This window comes from Monodelphis domestica, chromosome 2, assembly GCF_027887165.1.
Source record: "Monodelphis domestica isolate mMonDom1 chromosome 2, mMonDom1.pri, whole genome shotgun sequence".
Classification (NCBI taxonomy): Eukaryota; Metazoa; Chordata; class Mammalia; order Didelphimorphia; family Didelphidae; genus Monodelphis; species Monodelphis domestica.
In genome coordinates, this window is record NC_077228.1 from 378,147,305 (window position 1) to 378,168,228 (window position 20,924).

The window sequence follows — 20,924 nt, forward strand, 5'->3', positions numbered from 1 at the left end:
GCTGAGTTCAAATTTGATCTCAGACATTTCCTAGCTATGTGATGCTGAGCAAGTCAGTTAACCTTAATTATCTAGCCCTTGCTGCCTTGCCTTAGAATTAAAACTAAAACTGAAGGTAAAGGTTTAAAAAAAGAAAATTAAAGGATTTTGTAGTCAAGAAATAGAAAGCTTATTTTCTATGATGGGAAACTATAGTATGATAATTAAAAAAATTGATCTCATGGAACTATGGGTTGTATATTTAGAGTTTTTATTTTTTTTTTTTTAATAAAGGGCTTTCTTTAACCGAGGAAGATTCTATCATCATAGATTTAGAGGTTGGGGCCATAGAGGCCACCTTGTGGTCTCTAAAATGAGGTCTAGAAAAGGGAAGTAATTTTCCCAAGATCTCCTTATTTCTAAAGGATAGAGGAGAGGGGTTTGAACCCAATTCTTCTGACTTCAAATCCTCTTCAGTACTTTCTACTATGCTACATTATTGAATATATAAACAAAATGGCTAACTCCAATATCTGACCAGATGTCAGGATGTTCTGTATAGTACCTGCATCTCTAGCAGAGTCCACCGCAGTGTTGTAGGCTGAGGAATCAAAATGGTGAAGGCTTTGGGACCAGGTATTTAGATTGTTCACCATTGGGGTGGTAGCTTGGCCAACTTCCATGGTTGTCTTTTCAGCTTCTGCAATGATTCGCTTTGAGTGATCCAGGCGTCGCTCAGCATCACCTGATGATACAAATAGTGATTTACCTTTTAGAGATATTGGCTGTTTATTTGAAGAATGTGCAAATTCATTTACTGAAGGAAGAATTATTGATTCTAAAAGTTTGGACCATTGAGTTAAGCCTCAATATTGAAATATTATTTGACATTTTTTTTGCACATTTAAGAGGGATGTTTGTGCCTTTGAAGGGCTACTAGTGCTCCAAAGACATAATGTAGAAGGATAGATATGCTTTTGAGAATCCTGTAAGGCTTAATAAAGTATAATAGTTAATAAATAAATAAAATAATAAAGTGTAAAGTACTCTTGACGAGGTTAATTCCTTTGTCAAGATTGACTTCTTGTTATCATGGATGAAGGTTTTCTCTGGTACTACTGATGTCTCCTTCCTTGATAAGAAATGCGACTAATGGACAGTGAGGTGCCTCAGTGGATTGAGGACCAGGTCTAGAGAAAGAAGAACTTGAGTTCACATCTGGCCTCAGATATTTCCTAGCTGTGTGATTCTGGGCAAAATCACGTAACCCCCATTGCCCAGCCCTTAACAGTCTTCTGTCTTGGTACTAATACACAGTATTGATTCTAAGACAGAAGGTAAAAGTTAAAAAAAAAAAAAGATGGATAGAGCCACTGACCTTTTGACACCATTTTCAAGGAGATTAATTGGTTCACAATAGGTTCTTATACCCTTAAACTTGGCTTTTAAAGGGGAGAGCAGAAATAGACTAGATAAAAGCAAGAAGGTTTTAGACAAAACCAAAAAGCCAAAGGACTGAGGACAAAGGTCACAAATGGAGACTCAGTCTAAGTTCCCTGGAGGAGAAATTTGTGCATCTGTGAGGCTTTTCCAGTGAATGAAATGGATACTGAGATGGTAATATAGAGAAGCAGCTTTGGAGGCAGCAAGGAGTCCTTGGTTTAGACTGGAAGCAATATGAATCCAGTCCAGCAATGGTGGAATGGTAGATGTTGATGTTTTTGGATACAGCCTTTCAGAAATAGAGAAGTTCAGGATTTTCTGTCCATAGTCCTGCATAATGCCAAGGTCCTAGATAGAGCCAAAGTTGGACCTGAGTGGCATTAATGTGAAGGAATGAGCCTGGACTTTTACTTTTAACTGAGGCTAGGAATTCTGAGGCATGTTGAGTCATTCTAAGTGATTTTCCCTACAGGGTTGATACCACAATAATACTTTTAAGTCAATAAGATTGTATATATTCCTGGGTAAAATGAGAATCAATAAATAAAGAACCAGAATTGTTTTGATTCTTTTGGGATCTAGGTGTAAGTCCTTTGTGTTTGTACAGTTAAGTAAAGTCTGCTCTATATTTAAAATATTGTCATTCTAAATGCTTACAATGGAGTAGAAGACTTTTCTTTTTTTTTCTTCTGTGTATAGCTTGACATCACTTCAATACTGTTGTTCTTAGGTGACACTTTGTGTGTGGGCAAAAACCAGAAAGAATGGGATTAGTGTGAAAACTCTTGAGATTCAACTTGAGTGGTATAAGCCAGGAACTTTTGGTGTGGATCCTGGGTTAGATAAGTATTATTAATAGACAAAAAAGTCTAAAAAATATTCTGAAATTGAACACTGCATTCCTCCTCTTTTATTAGATCTAGAAATAAATTTGAAAAAAGAAACTACCAAATTTTCTAGGTTAGAAATCACACACACATACACACACACACACACACACACAATGCCAGGGGAAATTCATACCTGAGGTCTTATTATCATCAGAGTTTGAAAATTGTTTGAAGGTAACAGGAAACCAAACCTACTTTCTTAGATTATTCTTAGGTGATTTAAAAAAAATGAACTTTTCTAAGATTTGGGAATCTAGTTATTCTTTCTTTTCACTATCAAAACATCATGCCCCATTCTCAGGATAGGGAACTCTGATGGATTCTTTTTTTTTAATTCTGCACCCCCATTATGTAATGTAAATGTAAAAACAATTTTTAACATCCATATAAAATTGAGTTCTAACTTTTCCAATGGTTTTCTAAAATAATATTTTATTTTTCCCTAATTATATGTAAAAACAATTTTTAACATTCATTTAAAAATTTGAGTTCTAAATTCTCCAATAGGTACATTTAAAAAAACATTCCCCTCCACTTATATATATAAATAACTTTTTAAGCATTCATTTAAAAAAATTCTGCATTGCAAATCCTCTAATGGGTGCTTGTAAATCCCAACACATGTATTTGATTAAACTGGACAAATCTTCCTTCTCTTGAAACATCTGGAGTTCAAAACAGAATTGCAACCCTTTTGGTGCTTGGGAATGCACTCCTGTTCTCAGTCACTTGTTTCTCTAAGATAACACTGTAGTCTGATCAAGAAAGACAAGTGCTGGAGTTTTTAGTTTAGGTCTTTGATTTCACCCACACAATGTTAGCTTGATAAGAATTTGAGTGTGGAGTGTTGTAGAAACTATTATTAACAGTTAAGGTCAAAGAAATGATGGCCAAGTTTGGGCATTAAAAGTGAGCCCTGAAGAGGCTGCTACATCCTGAAATGTTGTAGCTCCTCATCAGAATGTGATCTTTTGTGTCTGTTTGTTAATATGATAGACAAAAAGATAAGTCTCATTTTTATCTACTGTTCCTTACCTCTCTCTGCTGCTTGAAGTTTCTTAATGGCTTCATTTAGCCTGTTTTTCAGAAAGCTCTTTCTAGCCAGGGCTCCACCAACACGCTGACTGGTATCAGCCACAGCTTGCTCATTACCTTTGGATAAAAAACAGAAATTCTGAGGCAGCTGAGAAATCCCCATTTAGTTGAAAGCAGTAACAACCATCATTACCAAATCCTGCTCTTCCCTTCCTTTTTTTTTAATCAGGTTACCACACATTATCATCTGTCATAGCATATTTTTCATATAGATCATCTCTTTTTTGAAGGTGGAAAATATGTAGAAAATATAGAACATCATTTTGTTGTAACAGAAATTATCCAAAGGGGACCACATAGGATGAAAAGGACTTTGGCTGTACATATACAGTCAAAGATTAGTCCTGAGAATGTTGTCAACCTCAAGCTTAGACCAGCTGATTACAAGGGACTGTATCTAGACTTCTAGACTATGGTACAATTGGAGAAGATCTAGGTGCATCAGATATCAATGTGATGGAGCCAGAGGGTTGAACAATAGAATGAATTTTTGGAGTTAGGCATATGAGTACAGACATTAAGTTGCAATTTGGGACTGTCCTAGGCAAAAGAAGGAGGTAATGTTTTATTTGTACTTTTCATATAAATATTTCAAGATAATTATGTTCCCCTGAGTCTTCTTTTCTTCAAGTGAAATATGCCCTCTTTCTTCAATGATTTTTACTCCCTCCCCAACAAAATGACTCTTATCTTCCATCTTAGAAGCAATACTGAATATTCATTCTAAGGCAGAGGAGCAGTAACAGCTAGGCAGTTAGGGTTAAGTGACTTGCCCAGAGTCACACAGTTAGGAATTATCTGATACCAAATTTGAACCCAGGATTTTTCATCTCTATGCCTGGCTCTCAATCCACTGAGTCACTTAGCTGCCCCTCTTCAACTGTTTTTTACATGTCATGGACTCAAAGCCCTTCCCTGTCCTGGTTAACCTGCTCTGAATACTCTGCTTTATCACCAGGGATAAGGGATAAGGACTGAGTCTGTGATTTCATTAGTATAAAGAGAATGAGAAAACTCTCTTTACTAATATGGACTGGTAACTTCTAAGTAATTAATAATACTGAGGATTAAGTGATTTGTCCAGGGTTACAGAGTCTACTTTGTCTTGTGTCATGACTTAAACTCAAATCTTCTTGATTTTGAGTTGAATTTTTTATTCATTGTATCACATCTTTTCTCTAGTTCATTTCCAAATTCCCAGGCAAATATGTGGTTGTTTGTTGTTATTGAATTGTTTTAAGTGTATGACTCTTCATGACCCCATTTGGGGTTTTCTTGGCAAAGATACTGGAGTGTTTGCCATTGCCTTCTCCAGTTCATTTTACCAATGAAGAAACAGGATTAAGTAACTTGTCCACTAGACAGAGTAAGTGGATTGAGGCCAGATTTTTAACTCAGGAAGATGTCTTCATGATTCAAACCCAGTGATCTATCCATTGTACCCCTTAGATGCCACATATTGCTACCAATAGCCAACAAATAATAGCTACTTACTGCTTCACTATTCCTTTTCTCTTGCTAAATGATATATTTGAATATGTTCACACAGTGATCCTTGCAACTTCCCTGCAGTTATATAATATAAACAGTGAATTTTAATTCTATTAGTCAATTGCTTTCATATGCCATGCATGCTTCAGAAGAATTTAAGCTTCTTAAGACCATGGACTTTTATTTTACTTTTATGTATTCCCAAAACATAGCCCAGTGCCTGGCACATAGTAGATACTTGAAAAATGCTTATTGAGGAAATCGACAAGTGAATAAACGAATCTCTGCTTAGCCATGCCACTTAGTAGATGTCATAGTCTGTATCTGTTTTCACCATTCTGGGTAGTATTGAGTTTTTTATAGATTGCAAGAAGCTTCTTAATAAATACAATTCAGAAATGTTACTTCATCTTACTGTCAACTAATTTCAGCAAACATGAATTAAACACCCATGTACAGTGCACAGTGCTGGACATGGTATGGTCCAAATGTACAATTTTTTTCCAAATAAATTTTCTATTCCTTTACCTAGCTATTTCTAATGCCAAAAAGGGTCTGCTAAAGTATGGAGCAAGAGAAGAGTTGGATCAATAAAGTATTTGGAGACTGTGACAGGTGACGGAGAGGGTTATTCTCATTTGGACACTTGGTTATGGAAGAAAATGATTTTGAGGAAAATGGGCCCTATCAAAGAATTCCTTTAAGTGGTATATCCCATATGGAATTAAAAAGAATTACAGACTATTAGCTACTTGATAGAAATGGCAGTAATACAGAGTGGCTAGGATGCAGAGGAATATTACACTGCCATGTTAAGTCCAACAGTCAAATGAAGATCAATCAGAAATGATCCAATGATACAACATGCCATCCCTTATAATGTGATAGGAAGAATAGGGTTGGATTTTCAAATATTTAATTTAGGCACGACTTTTCAGGAATATATCTAGTGTACAAAGTGAGGTAGATCTGTGCATTTCCTCTTCCACTCCCCTATAGAAACCTTCCCCCTAAATGCCTACTACCAAAATGATGAGGGATCTGAAGAGGCAAGCCCATGAAATAGGGTTTTAAACTTTATCAGTTGTTTAGAAGGGCATACATTACGGCTCCAGAGAGATTTCTCTGGACAAGCAACATGGAATACTGATGAATTAGTCTATCCTTTGTCGATAATAGCTAATATAAGAATTTGTTTCCCATTGATGCCCATATTTATCATAATTTAATACATATTTACAACAAAGCATATGTATTATGTTATTGTATATAGCATATCATATTATATATAAAAATGAAAATAAATGGTACAAAAAACCCCTCTGTGGAAAGAACAAAAGAGATTATTCCATAAGCTTAATTGACACATTGTTAAAAGGAGAAGAAATCATTTGGGAAAATCTGAGTTTTCCATATTATCAAAGATGAATGAAAACATTTAAGAAAACTGTATCAGAAAAATCTCACATACCCCAATTAATTTTGATTATGGTTTTTAAACTGTGGGAGAGAAAAGGAAAGTAGTGATATAGAAACATTTGACTTTAAAATCGTTAGCTAGAAAAATCTATTCCTTTATCACTAGATGAGTCTCATAGATTTGAAGCAAGATAACTGAATTTATACATGAAAGAAATCAGAATTAATAGTGAGGTTAGAAAACACTGGCCTTTCAATTTTGATTCAGTAAAAGATAGATGTTTAGGAAGATTAAGTAAATAGTCTATTTCAAAAACTTATTAAATACATTTGTTATTTTCTAGGACTGCAAAACAAAAAATATTGTTATAGGCTTGAAAATGAACTTTTAAAAATGAGACTAAATAGATATTTCAAGAATTTATAGTTTTGAAATAGACAATGGACCTGCTCAACCTAGTTAATCCTTAATTAATTGAGGCAGTCATAGATTATGAGAGTTGAAATCAACCAGCAAGCATCTATCCTGTTAACTATGTACCAAAAATTATGTTAGCCATTGTGGATAAAAACAGTGTAGAACTTCTAAATCACAGTTTTTCACAGAAATGCTATCATAGTACTATTTGTTTAATAGTAACATATTGTAATGGATAGCCTGCTTGACTTGGAGGCTACTAGTTAGGGAAACTCTCAGGCTGAGGAAAAGATCAGAAAAGTGACATCTGCTAGTTAACTTGGTAAATGTGGGGCGCACAGATGTAAGGGGCTGAGATGGTTTTATGCACAAACTGCCAGGTGAAGAGAAAGTTCAGGGTCCAAGGAATAGGCCTGAAGTTAGTAATACAAAACTAAGGAATTGGCATTTAAGCTTTCTCTGAAAACTGGAGGGACAGGGACTTTCATGTTCTGTCCCTTGTTGGGGTTCATGTCCCCATTGGTCCTGGAGGAGAATTTGCCTCTACTTTCCTCACTCAGTCACCACCATGAATTGTTGATCTATGTAGGATGAGTTAATGATTTGACTATTTGGGTAAAGATGAAAACCCAAGGATAAATATCCTCAATTTGGATGCTCAGTGCCTCTCCGCTTAAATCATGACAATAGACTGGAATATTCATGTGAATATAAATAGTTTTCAGGTTTAACACATTTTATTCTTTGAAAATTAGTGACAACTATTTTTTGACCCTTACCTTCCATCTTAGAATCAATATTGTATATTAATTAAAAGGCAGGAAGAGAAGTAAGGGCTAGGCAGTGGGGGTTAAGTGACTTGCCCAGGGTCATACTGCTATGAAGTGTCTGAGGCCATATTTGAACCTAAGACTACCCATCTCTAGTCCTGGCTCCCAATCCACTGAGCCACCTATCTTCCCCCTAGTGACAACTTTAATAGCCAAAATATTTTATTACCTAGAATATCTCATCCACCTATCATTCCAGATAATGTAAAGTTTACTATGTTAGTTTACTATGTTGTAAAGTTTATTATGTTAAAAATAAAAATGATTTTCTTTTTAATTCATTAATTCTTATCAGGAAATACTGATGTATTATTCTGTCTTAGCATTATTAATTCTTTAGTGTTAGGATGCTGAAATGCCTTTCCAAGTTCAATAATGACATCATAGGAAAAATCAGTAGGAAGAGAATATATTTACTAGAATCTGCTGTTGCTTGCAATGTCTTGGCTTGACTGAGAAGATTTTCACTTTCATCTTTATGGTAAGTGATCTGAGTGTCAATCCCACCTACAGCCTACAAATTAATGGGGAAAAGAGAGTGAGAATTGCAGCAGAAATTTAGCTTTTTATAGCTTTGAGATTTATATTACCCTGTATTTCACCTAGACAGCCTCCACCAAATTCTTCTAACTGTTTTCGCAGCTCAGACTAAGATCAGATGTGAGTATGAGAAAGTAAGTTCCCTGGTGTTTCTAAGGTTGTTTTTTATTTTTTATGGTTTTTTTCCCCCTTAAGTACTTTTCGAGGATGGCTCAATGTAGAATAGTCATCTATTCTACAAGACTGAACTGTTCTTTGTAGTGTTTTCTCCATGGATTTAGGTCAAACTATTTTTGAAGGAATTTGCTATTTGATCTCTCTGATCTGCCATCACCCAACCAGCACAATTTCAAAAGCCATACTCAAACCTAAATATCACAAATAAAACCCATCTTTGCTCTCTCCTTTCCCCCTTTCCCCTCCCCTCCCTGCCTCCATTTCTGCCCTATTCTTCCTGTCTCTTCCTCTTCTTCTTTGTCTGCCCACCCCTTTGGCACATGAAGAAACAAGCAGAGAGTTTGAAGTGGAGCCACAAGACTTACATCACTGACTCTGTCTGTAATGCTCAAGGCAAGTACTGCTGACTCGTTGGCCTCATGTACATAGTTGATGATGTTTTCATAGACATTTGAGGCATCTAGAGCTTTCTGTACTAACCCATTTGTATCCAGTCTGTGCAGACTCCTATGGAAAACACAAAAAGGAAAAAGTGATGATTTTAATTTTTGTCATTTCTCCTTTCTACTCCATGCTTCGGTCTATCAAAAACAGCACTGTTGTAAGTCCTGGGCATACACAGAAAAAAAGCAAAACCAGTTTTGCCCTCAAAAAAGGTTATGTTCTAATAGGGGAGAGAATATGTAAATTAATAAGAATATACAAAATACATAGAGTAACTGAAGGGTATTGGAAAGGAAGGCTCTACTAGCTTGGAGAAGGGAAGTAATGATTGAGAAAAGCCTCTTTCCTAAATAGGGATACTTCCACTTTTCCCCCCTCTCATAATGGTAGCTGATATGCATCTTTATTTTGATTTTGGAATGGTATTTCCTAATGGGGATTTTTCTGAGCCATTTTTTTCTTTAGAAACAATTACATATCTATAGCCCTCTCCCTCGAGTGCCAGTTGTCTATTTTGTTTGTGTGTCAATGTTTATAATGTTACAGGTCCATGAAGCTTTTCATCTCTTCTATATGTCATATATACTCCTAACTATTTATATGTTGTAGGGGTCTATGCTCCTTGAAGACAGGGGCTTTTGGGGTTTGTATTATTTTGCCTTTGTGGCAAGAGAACCTAGCAGAGTGCCATGAATGTAATTTGTTGTTCAGTTGTTTTCAGTCTTGCCAACTGCTTGTTGCCCTATTTGAGGTTTTCTTGGCAAAGATGCTGGAGGGGTCTGCCATTTCTTTATCTAGCTATTTTAAAAAACAAACCCTTACCTTCTGTCTAAGAACTGATACTAAGCATTGGCACCAAGACAAAAAAGCAATAAGAGCAAGGCAATTGAGGTTAAATGACTTGCCCAGGATCACAGTTAGGAAATATCTGAGGTCAAATTTGAACTCAGGACTTCTTCTCTCCAGGCTCTATCCATTGAGCGACCTAGCTGTTCCTTCTTCAGCTAATTTGGGACTGTCTCTGTGCATCGACTTTTCCACTTAAATCTTCATGCACAGGTGTCTTTGTGCACAAAAACGCCCAAAGACAATCGTCATCCTTGGTTCGAGAGACAACCAACATAATTTTATAGATGAGGAAACTGAGGCAAACAGGGCTAAGAGACCTACCCAGGGCTATACAGTTAGTAAATGTCTGAATTCAGATTTGAACTCAGGAAGGAGTCTTTCTGACCTCAGAGCTGACACTCTATCTACTGCACCACTTATCTACCTCCTTTAATATAATAGCCCTTTCATAAATATTGTTGGATTTCATTGGAATGATTGATTTAACATCAGGAATAGTCACCCAATGCACATTAATAATTGATAACGATTACATTTTTGTTTTCTTGAAAGGGGACATTTCTCAATGCATTCTTTCTATCTATTGAACAAAATCACAAACTGTGCCCATTTCATAAATATTGGATCATATTCATAATTATAAATGTGGATGCTTCTTTGCATCTCTCACATAGTATACAAACACTCTGTGGTTTCTTTAGCAGAGCAAACTTTTCTACTAAAACAATTAACACAGAGTCAAACCCATCTATGAACTACTAGATAATTTCTCAGGAGTTTTCTAAAGGCCCCTAAAGAGTATATTAGTATTGGGTTAGTTTTGGTATTAGATTAGTATTAGAGTTAAGTCTTTAAGTTAGAGTCTTTCTAACACCCAGCCAAGTGCTTCTTCCTACTACATCATACATCCTTTTCTTAGAGTAGCAAATATTGTTTGGTTTGACTATGTGGCTATTAGATGATTAGAAATGGTGCATTTTTGTAAACAAATTTAATAACTTCCCTAGAATCTTGCTATTTACTACAAACGAAAAGTATGAGGACTGAATTTATGATTTCATTGGTATATGGAACTTCCAGTGAAGAAACTCCTCCAATAATTCACATCAATATTTTCTTTGCAACTCTTAGAGGGTTGACAGGAACAATGTAGAGAGGTTATGTGACTTGCTCAGGATCACACAGTCACTAATGTCAGAGATAGGATATCTCAGACATTCACTATAGAATAGGTTAAAAAAAAAAAGATGTGTTATATTCCCTATGTGAGAAGCTATTCACTAAAATACCTAAAGGATCCCATAGGATGGACCTAAAAAACAGCCACATGATGGATTTTGACCTAATTCATTTCCATCTTTGTATTCTCTGTTCTTAGTGTAGTTCCTTACATTGCATTTACTTAAAAACTTCCAATATAATATCAACAATACCATCATAAATCCCTTAATGTTCTCTTTGTATGTGGGCTTATTATATTATTTCTCAAAACTAAGATATCACTTTAAAAAGTTTTGTGTATTCTAGTGTGTAGTAAATTGAATTCTAAGGGTTTAAAATGAAAAGAAAACAAAAAAACTGAAAACAGAAATCTAGATAATGAAGAGTTGGTTTAAATTTTCTAAGAAAATGTGAAAACCAATAGTTTCATGTTTTATCCATCAGCTTTAAATGTTCTTATTTGTTATTTCTTGTTTTTTTTCTATATAATGTATCTCATTGTTTTTCTGTTGCTTCACGTTCATGAAGTCAATTTCAATTCCATTTGGTACAATTTAGTTAACATTTATTGATTGCCCAAAGGTTTCATGGCACTCTACGAGGTGCTATGAGAAAAATTGTCAATTGATTTTCTCTTAATAGGTGTTGAAATCAAATAGTTCCTGCTAGGCATAGTTGAATGGCTTGAGTACTTACTAGAAGTCAGTTTCATTCCTAATTCCCAATTAGCTTCACTTAGCATTTTGGATATGGAAAATTATCCTCTATGTATAAAAGGAATGGCTGATAAGAAGATGAGAACTTCTAAAAATATTTTACATCGTATTTCTTTGTCTTACATTGTTGAGAGCTCATTACATCAAGAAATTACCTATTTAGTTCATCAGCCTGTTGCTGAAGGTCCTCTGCATGCTCCATAGCCCGTTGGACCAAGTCATGGTCAAGGGTAGTCAGATTGGAGAATTTATCTTGTAGCTCTTTTTTGGCTCCATCTATTTCTGCATAGATCCCTGATGCATTCTAAAGAAAATATTGACAAGAAAATTAATAAGAAAACAATTTAATAAAACTTTAAAATTCTAAAATTTAATTCAAAATCAAAATTCTAGTGCTTCCCCCCATTAAACCTCATTCTTTCAAATTTGAAGAGCAACTAAGTTTATCTCTGAGAATACATGTAGGATTAAAGTATTGTAAAAATGACATTGTTCTCTATGTTCTAGTTTTTGTCATACTATACTTTGCATTCTCTATCATCTTTTAAAAATCTAATTATTTTATTTTATTTAAAAATTTTATATTTTATTTTCATCCAATTACATATAAAAAGTTTTTAACAATCATTAAAAAAAATCTTGAGTCTCAAACTCTCCCTCCTTGCCCTCTTGCCTCACAATCTGATATAGATTTTACATGTGTAATCAAGTTAAAAAATTTCCCATATTAATCCTTTTGTGGAAGGAAATTAGAACAAAAAAATAATTAAGAAAGTGAAAAAAGAATGGCTTGGTCTGGATTCGGGCTCCATCAGTTCTTTCACTGAGAGTAGATAGCATTTTTCATCATGAATACTTTGGGATTCTTTTTGATTGATTAATTAATTGGAATAGCTAAGTTATTCACCATTGTTCTTTGAACATTATTGTGTACAATGTTCTCCTGCTTCTACTTGCTTCACTTTGTATCATATCCTATAAGTCTAGGTTTTTCTGAAGTCCTCATGTTTGTCATTTCATATAGCATAATAGTAATAAATTATAATCATATACAACCATTTAGCCATTTCCCAATTGATGGGTATCCTCTCACTTTCCAATTCATTGCCATTACAAAAATAGCTGCTTTAAATATTTTCCTCTTTTTAAAAAAATCTCTTTGGGTTAAAAACCTAGTAAAGGTAATGCTATATCAAAGAGTATTATTTGGTTTTATAACCCTTTGAGTATAGACCCAAACTGCTCTCTAGAATGGTTGAATTTGTTCACTACTTCCCCAACAATTTATTAGCATCTCAATTTTCCTACATCCCCCCAACTTTGATATTTTCCTTTTATTTCATAATAGTCAATCTTCTAAGTGTGGGTTGATACATCAGAGTTGTTTTAATTTGCATTTTTCTAATTAATAGTAATTTAGTGCATTTTTTCAAATGACTATAAATAACTTTAATTACTTTGTCTGAGAACCACCTGTTTATATATCCTTTGACTATTTATCAATTGAGGAACGACTTGAGTTCTGATCCATTTAACTCATTTCTCTATGTATTTAAGAAATGAGGTCTTTATTAGACAGCTTTGTTGTAATTTTTTCTTTTTGCCTTATGATTACGGTATGTTTCTCTCTATCCTATTTCTCCCACTCATCCTACTTTCTTTCCTTTCTTCCTGTCCATTTTCAAAAGTGGTTTGCTTCTGACAACCTCCTCCCCCAAACTGCCCTCTTTTATATCAGCCCCACCCTCATTTCCTTCTTCAAATTTTCTGAAAGGTAAGATATATATTCTATACTAAATTGAACCTGTATGTTCTTCTCTCTTTGAGTCAATTTTGATAATAGTAAGGTTCAGGCATTCCCTACCCTACCTTTTCTACCTTACCCACAAAATATTCCCCTCCATGGTTAAAACTCTTCCAGGCCTCTTTTATGTGAGATAACTTACCCCCATTATATTTCTCCCTTCCCCTTTCTCTCAATGCACTCCTCTTTCTCACTCTGTAATTTAATATTTTTAGAAGTCATCCATCATATTCAACTCATATCCTTGCCTTCTGTTTATGTATTTTCCTTCTAACTGTTCCAATAATGACAAAGTTCTTAGGGTTACAAATGCTGTCTTCCCATGTAGGGATATAAATAATTCAACCTTATTGGATCTCTTTTGATTTCTCTTTCCTGTTTACCTTTATATGCTTTGCTTGAGACATATTTGAGCGTCAAATTTTCTATTCAGCTCTGGTCTTTTCAACAGGAATACTTGAAAATTCTCTCTTTCATTGAATATTCATCCCTCCTCCTCCCCTCCCAAAAAGTTTTGATAGGTATTCAGTTTTCATAGGTAGGTAATTCTTGGTTGTAGTCCTAGTTCATTTGCCCTCCAAAATATCATATTCTAAGTCCTCTGATCCTTTAATGTAGAAGGAGTAAATCATCTACATATGAATAACATTATTATAGTTGAATTAAGAGGATGATGATCAGGGTTGTTCAACTACTCCTATTTGCTCCTTTATGCTACTATCTTCTCACTCAGATTGGTTCCCAAGTTAAATACACAGACAAACAGACAGACAGACAGACAGACAGACAGACACACACACACACACACACACACTTTGTTTCTACTCAGGTGGGAATTAGTATCAAAGGATCTATCATTCTCTTTATCATATTGTTAGCGCTGAGCTGCTGAGCCCTCAGCAGTCAGGTGTTACAAGGGAATCACTTTAAAAGACTGATATATATTAATTTAAGGTCGCCAAGGAATCAGCTATGTAATTCCTAAATGAAAAACTCAAGTCAGCCGTCAGCCTTTTTTGGAGTTTAATTACAATAGGAGCAAGAAAGGAATTAGAGATATATAGAGAGAGAGAAAGGGGAGAGAAGGGAATAGGGCTTAAATACCCCTTCTGTTTAGGCTGGGCCAAAAGGCCCAAGCCCTTAGATAGCTGGGGCAAAGAAAAGAGATCAGTCCCTATTACTCACGTGTCCAAAATGGAGAAACAGTCTCAGAGGCCCCCACCTTCAGCTTCCTTCAGAGCAAGCTTCCTCAGAGCCCAGGAACCACACCGCTCCAAAAACTCCACCCCTTCTGTCTCCAGACCCTCCTATCTTTAAGGACACCATCCAAGTTGCCTCCCCTCAGTCCTCACATCTACCAATCACTCTTCATCAATTTCCCTGTCAATGGAGGCTCTCGCTTAACCCAGGACCGCCCAGAGGTTTCTGGCTTTTTGCACATGTCTGTTGAAGGTCATATTTTCCAATGATTAAATCTATACTCCTTTGCTACAGCCCTTTCTAAATCCTGTTAACTTGAGTATGGTAGAGATTGGAATAATTAAATTTTGATCTAGGCTGCAGCCCTTACTCAATCCTATTAGGACTGAATAGGGTGGAGATTTATTCCAAGTATCTCCATTGTATAAATTCTAAATCAATCATGACTCAAAGAAATTCCTGTTCTATGCTTAAGCATAGGTCAAAGTCCTTTCCATTGTTCAGCAAAGGGTTTCTGTCCTAAAGTAATCTTAAGAAGGGAAGAGAAGGAACCTCCCATGCCAATGGAGTTCCCATTCCAATAGACTATCAGTAAGAAATTTTCCAAGTATGAAATATCCCAATGGTGAAATTTCCAACATTTATAAGTCTAAGGAATTTTGAGGTTTACACAGGGACAGAGCTTCTGGCAAATTACTTCAGTGTTAGATCTATTCCTATTCCCCTTCTCTAGGGATATTTCCCTCATAATTTTCTCCTCTCAAATGTATTTCCAAAAATATACCCCACAATTGTCAATACTGTTTATAAAGAAAAAGTTAATATTTAAGTCATATAAACAAGATATATTTTTTTAAAAGGCCGGATGGGAAAAAAAAAAGATTCAGATTCCCATGAAGAAGTTCCAGGGAATACACAGTATTACCTCCTTGGGTAGTCTGTAATCTGAGAAGTGATTTCCACTACACATCTTCTGTCCCAATATACCTCATGTCTAATTGATTAAAACAGCATGTCTCCTGGACAACTGAAATTTTTCTTTGCTTTTTTCTGCTCTCCCAGGCCCAGGCATCATTCTTCAGCTCCACATGTCTCTTTGTAAGGCTATGAGCTATATATCTCTTTGAGTTTCTTTCCTGGACTCAGTGAAACAGGCTTTGTAAAGGTCACTCAGAGGCATAACTTATCATACTTCATTCTCTAGAGATTAACTAAAAGGACTAATTTGTATCAAAAAGGAATCACCTTGCATGCCTACATTTATATGATTAAACATTTCATTTTCTATCGCCTTTACTGTGATCAGTTCTGTGAAAGGTCAACCCCCTTATGTTATTATTACTGATGATGACAAAAATAATAATAGCTAACATTTATGCAGTTTTAAAGGTTTTCAAAGTATTTTACAACCCCCTGAAATAGATGTTATCCTTATTCTCATTTTATAATTCAAAGGACCATAGATTTAGAACTGGAAGGGACTTTAAAGATCATATAAGCCAATAACCTCATTTACAGATGAAGAAACTAATGATGAGAGAGAAAAAGTGATTTGCTGAAGGTCACAAAGCTAAAAAGCATCTTTGAAAGAAATCAAACTTGAGTCTTCCTGACTCTAATTCCAGCTCTCTATCCATGTCATGGACTGCAATTTCTAGGCATTGATATTGGTTTTGCCCTTTGGGGACAAACAATTTAATCTCTTTTCCAACTAGCAGTCCCTCAAATTTTAGAGAAGGCTATTATGTTCTTTTTAAGTCTGGTCTTTATCAGGTTAAAAACACCCAGTTCCTTCAAGCGGTCTTCATATGGCACTTCATCATGCTAGTTGCCTTCCTATGCATTCTTTCCAGATGATGTATGTCCCTTTAAAATGTGGCACCCAGAATTGTACACAATATTTTAGAGGCAATCTGATGTGGAATCAATTAGCTTGCTTTATTTTCAGAATGTTAACTAATCTGATTTTCAATAAATGATTTCCCCCCTCTGAGTTGTCCAGTTTTCCCAAGTACCCTGTGATCACATAAATCAGTTGTCTTAGGTAATTAGTTACCTGTATTATATCACTTAGTTCAGAGATGGTTAGACGAGGGGTTTCCAGAGATTCTGCAGATTCACTCAAAGAGATATTCACCATAGCTACCTGTTCTTTGACTCTTTCATGTTGTTTCTAGGCAGAGAGAATGTGGGAAAGAGGAAGAAAAAATAATTTTTAAAAACTATGTAAGGATATATGAAAGTAGGAGTTAGACTCATTGATAGTCATTTATGTCCTTGTGATAGTAAACAATTCAAAGGAAACAAGAGAATTCAAATACATCTTTGATTTCTTAATAAGTGATCTTATTGTCAACAGGAAAAAACACTGAACTATCAAAGTAATTATAATAGAACACTTTAAATCAGGACAGGGGAGGCATAGACCACCACACAGAGTCACTGCTCTGGGAATGCTGTAATGGGAATTTCTTCTGAACTCTAGAACTCAAGGTCTTATATATGCTTTAGGGAAGTATATGAAAGGAAGGACAGTTAATTGTTTACATAGAGCAATGATGATGAATCTATGGTATGGGTGCCAAAGATGGCACTCAGAGCACTCTGGGTGAACATGCAGATGCTCTTCCCCGCCCCCCCCCACCCCCCAGTTCATTGCTAGAAAGGCAGAGGGACTACTGCAGAGCTTCTCCCTTCCCCCACTCCACAGTGCCTGAGGCCATTTTTTCACTTCATCTGCCCCTCTGCCCAGCAGCCTAATGGGAGCCAGGGGTAGGGTAAGAGGAGTTGGGGTGGTGGTCTAAGATGGGGTTTACAGGCAGCAGAGATAGAGGGGAGTGAGTTCCACTCCTCTCCCCCTCTCTATACTTACTGAGGACATTCCTCAATTATCTGCCCCTCTGCCCAGCAGCCCAATGGGAGCACTTTCTCCCTCCCCTGTATGGGGTAAGGGATAGGTGGGGTTCACCTAGCACTCTGTAGGAGGGGAGGGGCATGGCACATGATCTAGGGGTAGGACAGGAAGGGCACTCAATCTCTAACAGGTTTCCCATCACAGACACATAGACTAGGAAAAGAGGATGTAGCCAGAGGCTAGACTATCTGGAAGTGGTCTAGAGACAATAAGAAAAACTAGAGATGGCCAAAAGGATACTCAAGATTATATTAGCTAATCCTGTCTAGAGTGATTAATGAGTGCTTGAGGGTTTCTATAAGGCCCTTATCAGGGATAGTTATTTTCCTCAAAGAACTGATGGTTTTAATTAGAAAGCCTCTCCATAGGCTGTACTACTGAGTCTCTTCTTAGATGTTCTCTACAATGTCTTAGAAATCTTTCCTCAAAGCACTTTACACATTGTAATTATTCTGGACTCTCTCTCTCTCTGATTGGTTGGCAATTTTCTTTCCTGCCTCCCTTGCTATCTCCCTCCCTCCCTTCCTCCCTTCCTCCCTCCCTCCCTCCCTCCCTCCCTCCCTCCTTCCCTTCCTCCCTTCCTCCCTCCCTCCCTCCCTCCCTCCCTCCCTCCCTCCCTTCCTTCCTTCCTTCCTTCCTTCCTTCCTTCCTTCCTTCCTTCCTTCCTTCCTTCCTTCCTTCCTTCCTTCCTTCCTTCCTTCCTTCCTTCCTTCCTTCCTTCCTTCCTTCCTTCCTCTTTTCTCCTTCTTCCCCCTTTTTTAATCCTTACCTGCCATCCTAGAATCAATATGAAGTATTGTTTCCAAAGTAGAAGAGTAGTAAGGATTAGACCAGCAATGGCAAAGTATTGGTACTGTGTGCTGGCCCTGGCATAGGGGAGCTGCTCCCTTTCCCCTCTTCCCAGTTCCTGAGGACATTTTTTTTGCATGCCCTGCCCCTGTGTCTAGCTGCCAAAAGGGAGTATTTCCTCCCTCTTCTCTTTTGGATAATGGGAGAGGGAGGCAGTGTTGGTGGCTCAAAGGCAGCTTGAAGTTGCCCTCTGGGCACCCCAACTCAAAACCCTTCTCCAAGGCTGGGTTAGACAATTGGGGTTAAGTGACTTGCTCAGGGTTACAGGGATAGGAAGTGTCTTAGGACAGATTTGAGCCTAGGACCTCCCATCTCCAGTCCTGTCCCTCTAATCTCTTGAGCCACCTAGATGTGTTGTCTTTCTTTCTACTTGTATTTTTCCTCCCAGAGTTTAGCTAAGTTTCTGGCATGTTTTTAGTTCTTAAATACTAATTGAATTGTTGACTTGTTGAGAGACATGTATAAGGAGTGATTGAAGAAGAAATTGATTCATTAAGTGCTCATTTCTTTGCTAATCTAGGTATACAAGTAGGAAAGTGAGACAGTTCCTGATCTCAAGTAGCCTATAATTCAGTGGAGGAGAAAGCACATACAGGGGAGTTGTGATCAGGGAAGTTACAAGGCTATTAAGTAGAACAATAAGGCAGCCAAATGATGTGTGCTTTCCAGAAGTGAATAGTAGTGTTGATTCAATAGTTCTCAGAGCAAAGCTGAGTTACTTAGCTCCTCTTGGGCATGGTCTCTAGAGATCTCGATTGGATGGTGGTGCTGAAAGAGTTAAGAGCTACTTAGTATTCATTGAGTAGAATTAGATTGAAATTTAGAGGTGAAAAGTCAAATATTTATTTTAGGTTTAGTCACAGGGAAGACTAAGAAGTTATTTTGGAAATGACAATTTTAATTGGAGTAGGAAGCCATTAAGTTAAAACATTCACAATGGCACCATTCTGGACCAGAGAACATTAATACCTCTACAGGATAATTAGCCATTTGCACATAAAATCTTCCTTCTAAGTTGACTTCACCTCCATCTTTCTCCATAGAGTCATCCCTGATTAAATGGAAATGGAATGTGGGTTCCCACTTACTTTAAACACATTGCTGGCTGACAAAACAGACAAAATGTCTATCTTCCCCTCACCCTCTCATCCCAGTTCTACTATCACCACCATAAATAGAGGAAATTCTTTGTTTATCCACTTCCCTTCCCACAGGAAAGGCACTGCAGTGCTATATGTTTACATCAGTCCTAGTATAGTTTTGTCATTGTTGGGGCTCAATCAGTACCAGCTCATGATGACAGAAAGATAATCCACTTCACTCTAAACTCCACAGGGACTCTCTTTTGAATTTGTAATCTCAGGGTTTAGCAGAGTATGTGGCATGTAGTAAACACTCAATAAATTTGTGTTTATTTCTTCTTTCTCCTCCCTCCCTCCTCCCTCACTCCTTCCTTCCTTCTTTCCTTCCTTCCTTCCTTCTTTCCTTCCTTCTTTCCTTCCTTCCTTCCTTCCTTCCTTCCTTCCTTCCTTCCTTCCTTCCTTCCTTCCTTCCTTCCTTCCTTCCTTCCTTCCATCTCCAGGGCATTACTATTCTTACTATTGCATGATGTACTTAATAAATGCTTATTGTCTGATCGATAAAGGAAGGGACTAGAAACAAGCAACTGAAAGATTTTTTACTCTTCTAATTATAAGATTTGCTGCTGTCTGGGCTATTTGCATGACAGCCTATTTAGGGTAGTTTTCCTTGGATGACAGTCTGCAAAGGGCCTTTGAGGAAGCATTTGTGGTTAATTTTCTAAAGAAGAGAGTTTATCTAACTCAAATGTAGGTTATAGCTAGATACTAGTAGTCCTGTATGAGGAACCCAACTATTATATGCAGCAGAATTGATAACATTTTCAAGTTAGTACAGAATTTTTTTCATTTAGCATTAACCAAAAGATAAGACTCCTAAAGAACTCCTGGTTAAGGAATTCCCTCTATCAGTGTCAACTGATGCCTCTGCAACTTTAAACCTTAGAGAATTATTTAAGTGACATGCCCAAGGTCACACAGCCAGACTTGATCACAGAACTTTATGACTTTAAAACTAATTATTACATCACTATATCTCTACAGTATTAAGTGCAGACCAGTGCATTGACAAGGTCTTCACGAAGAAATCTGTACCCTATTTAAAGAAGTACAAAGCAAGGAAAAATAATTATGAAAAATGAAGTTAATATTGGCATATTACAGCATAATGACTGTCATGTTCAGCCTGCTTCATGCTCTGTTCCATACACAGGACAAGTAGTGTGTTGATTTTAATAAGGAAGTATATGGGAAGTCAATACAAAGGGAATTTCCATTTTTGACAATTATACTTTCTAAAGACCATTTCCTAAATTTTAATATTGAAGCTTTATTCTACTGATAAAACCCCTCACTGACCATTTACCCTTGAGGGTAATGACTAGGAGAAATAATATATCTTGAGGGTTTTTTATGGTGCTCAAACTGACTGTTAAATCATATCCAATTCTTCATGACCCCTTTTGTAATATCCATGGTGAAGATACTGGAGTCATTTGCCAGCTTATTTTACAGATGATGAAACTGAGGCAAATAGGGTTAAGTGACTTGTCCGGGATCACACAG

At 36.6% G+C, this 20,924-nt stretch overlaps 1 protein-coding gene across 2 annotated transcripts in view; it reads right to left on the bottom strand.

Annotated features, from left to right (window-relative positions):
* Window positions 1-20,924, bottom strand: part of LAMA4 (laminin subunit alpha 4) — a 202,355-nt gene that overhangs the window by 51,286 nt on the left and 130,145 nt on the right. For both annotated transcript variants that reach the window (XM_056818671.1, XM_007485204.2), the window contains exons 12-17: window positions 16,573-16,689; window positions 11,668-11,816; window positions 8,648-8,789; window positions 7,983-8,079; window positions 3,348-3,464; window positions 545-724 (exon numbers count right to left, since the gene is read on the bottom strand). In XM_056818671.1, coding sequence (XP_056674649.1) covers window positions 545-724; window positions 3,348-3,464; window positions 7,983-8,079; window positions 8,648-8,789; window positions 11,668-11,816; window positions 16,573-16,689 — 802 coding nt within the window. The remainder of the gene's footprint in view (window positions 1-544; window positions 725-3,347; window positions 3,465-7,982; window positions 8,080-8,647; window positions 8,790-11,667; window positions 11,817-16,572; window positions 16,690-20,924) is intronic.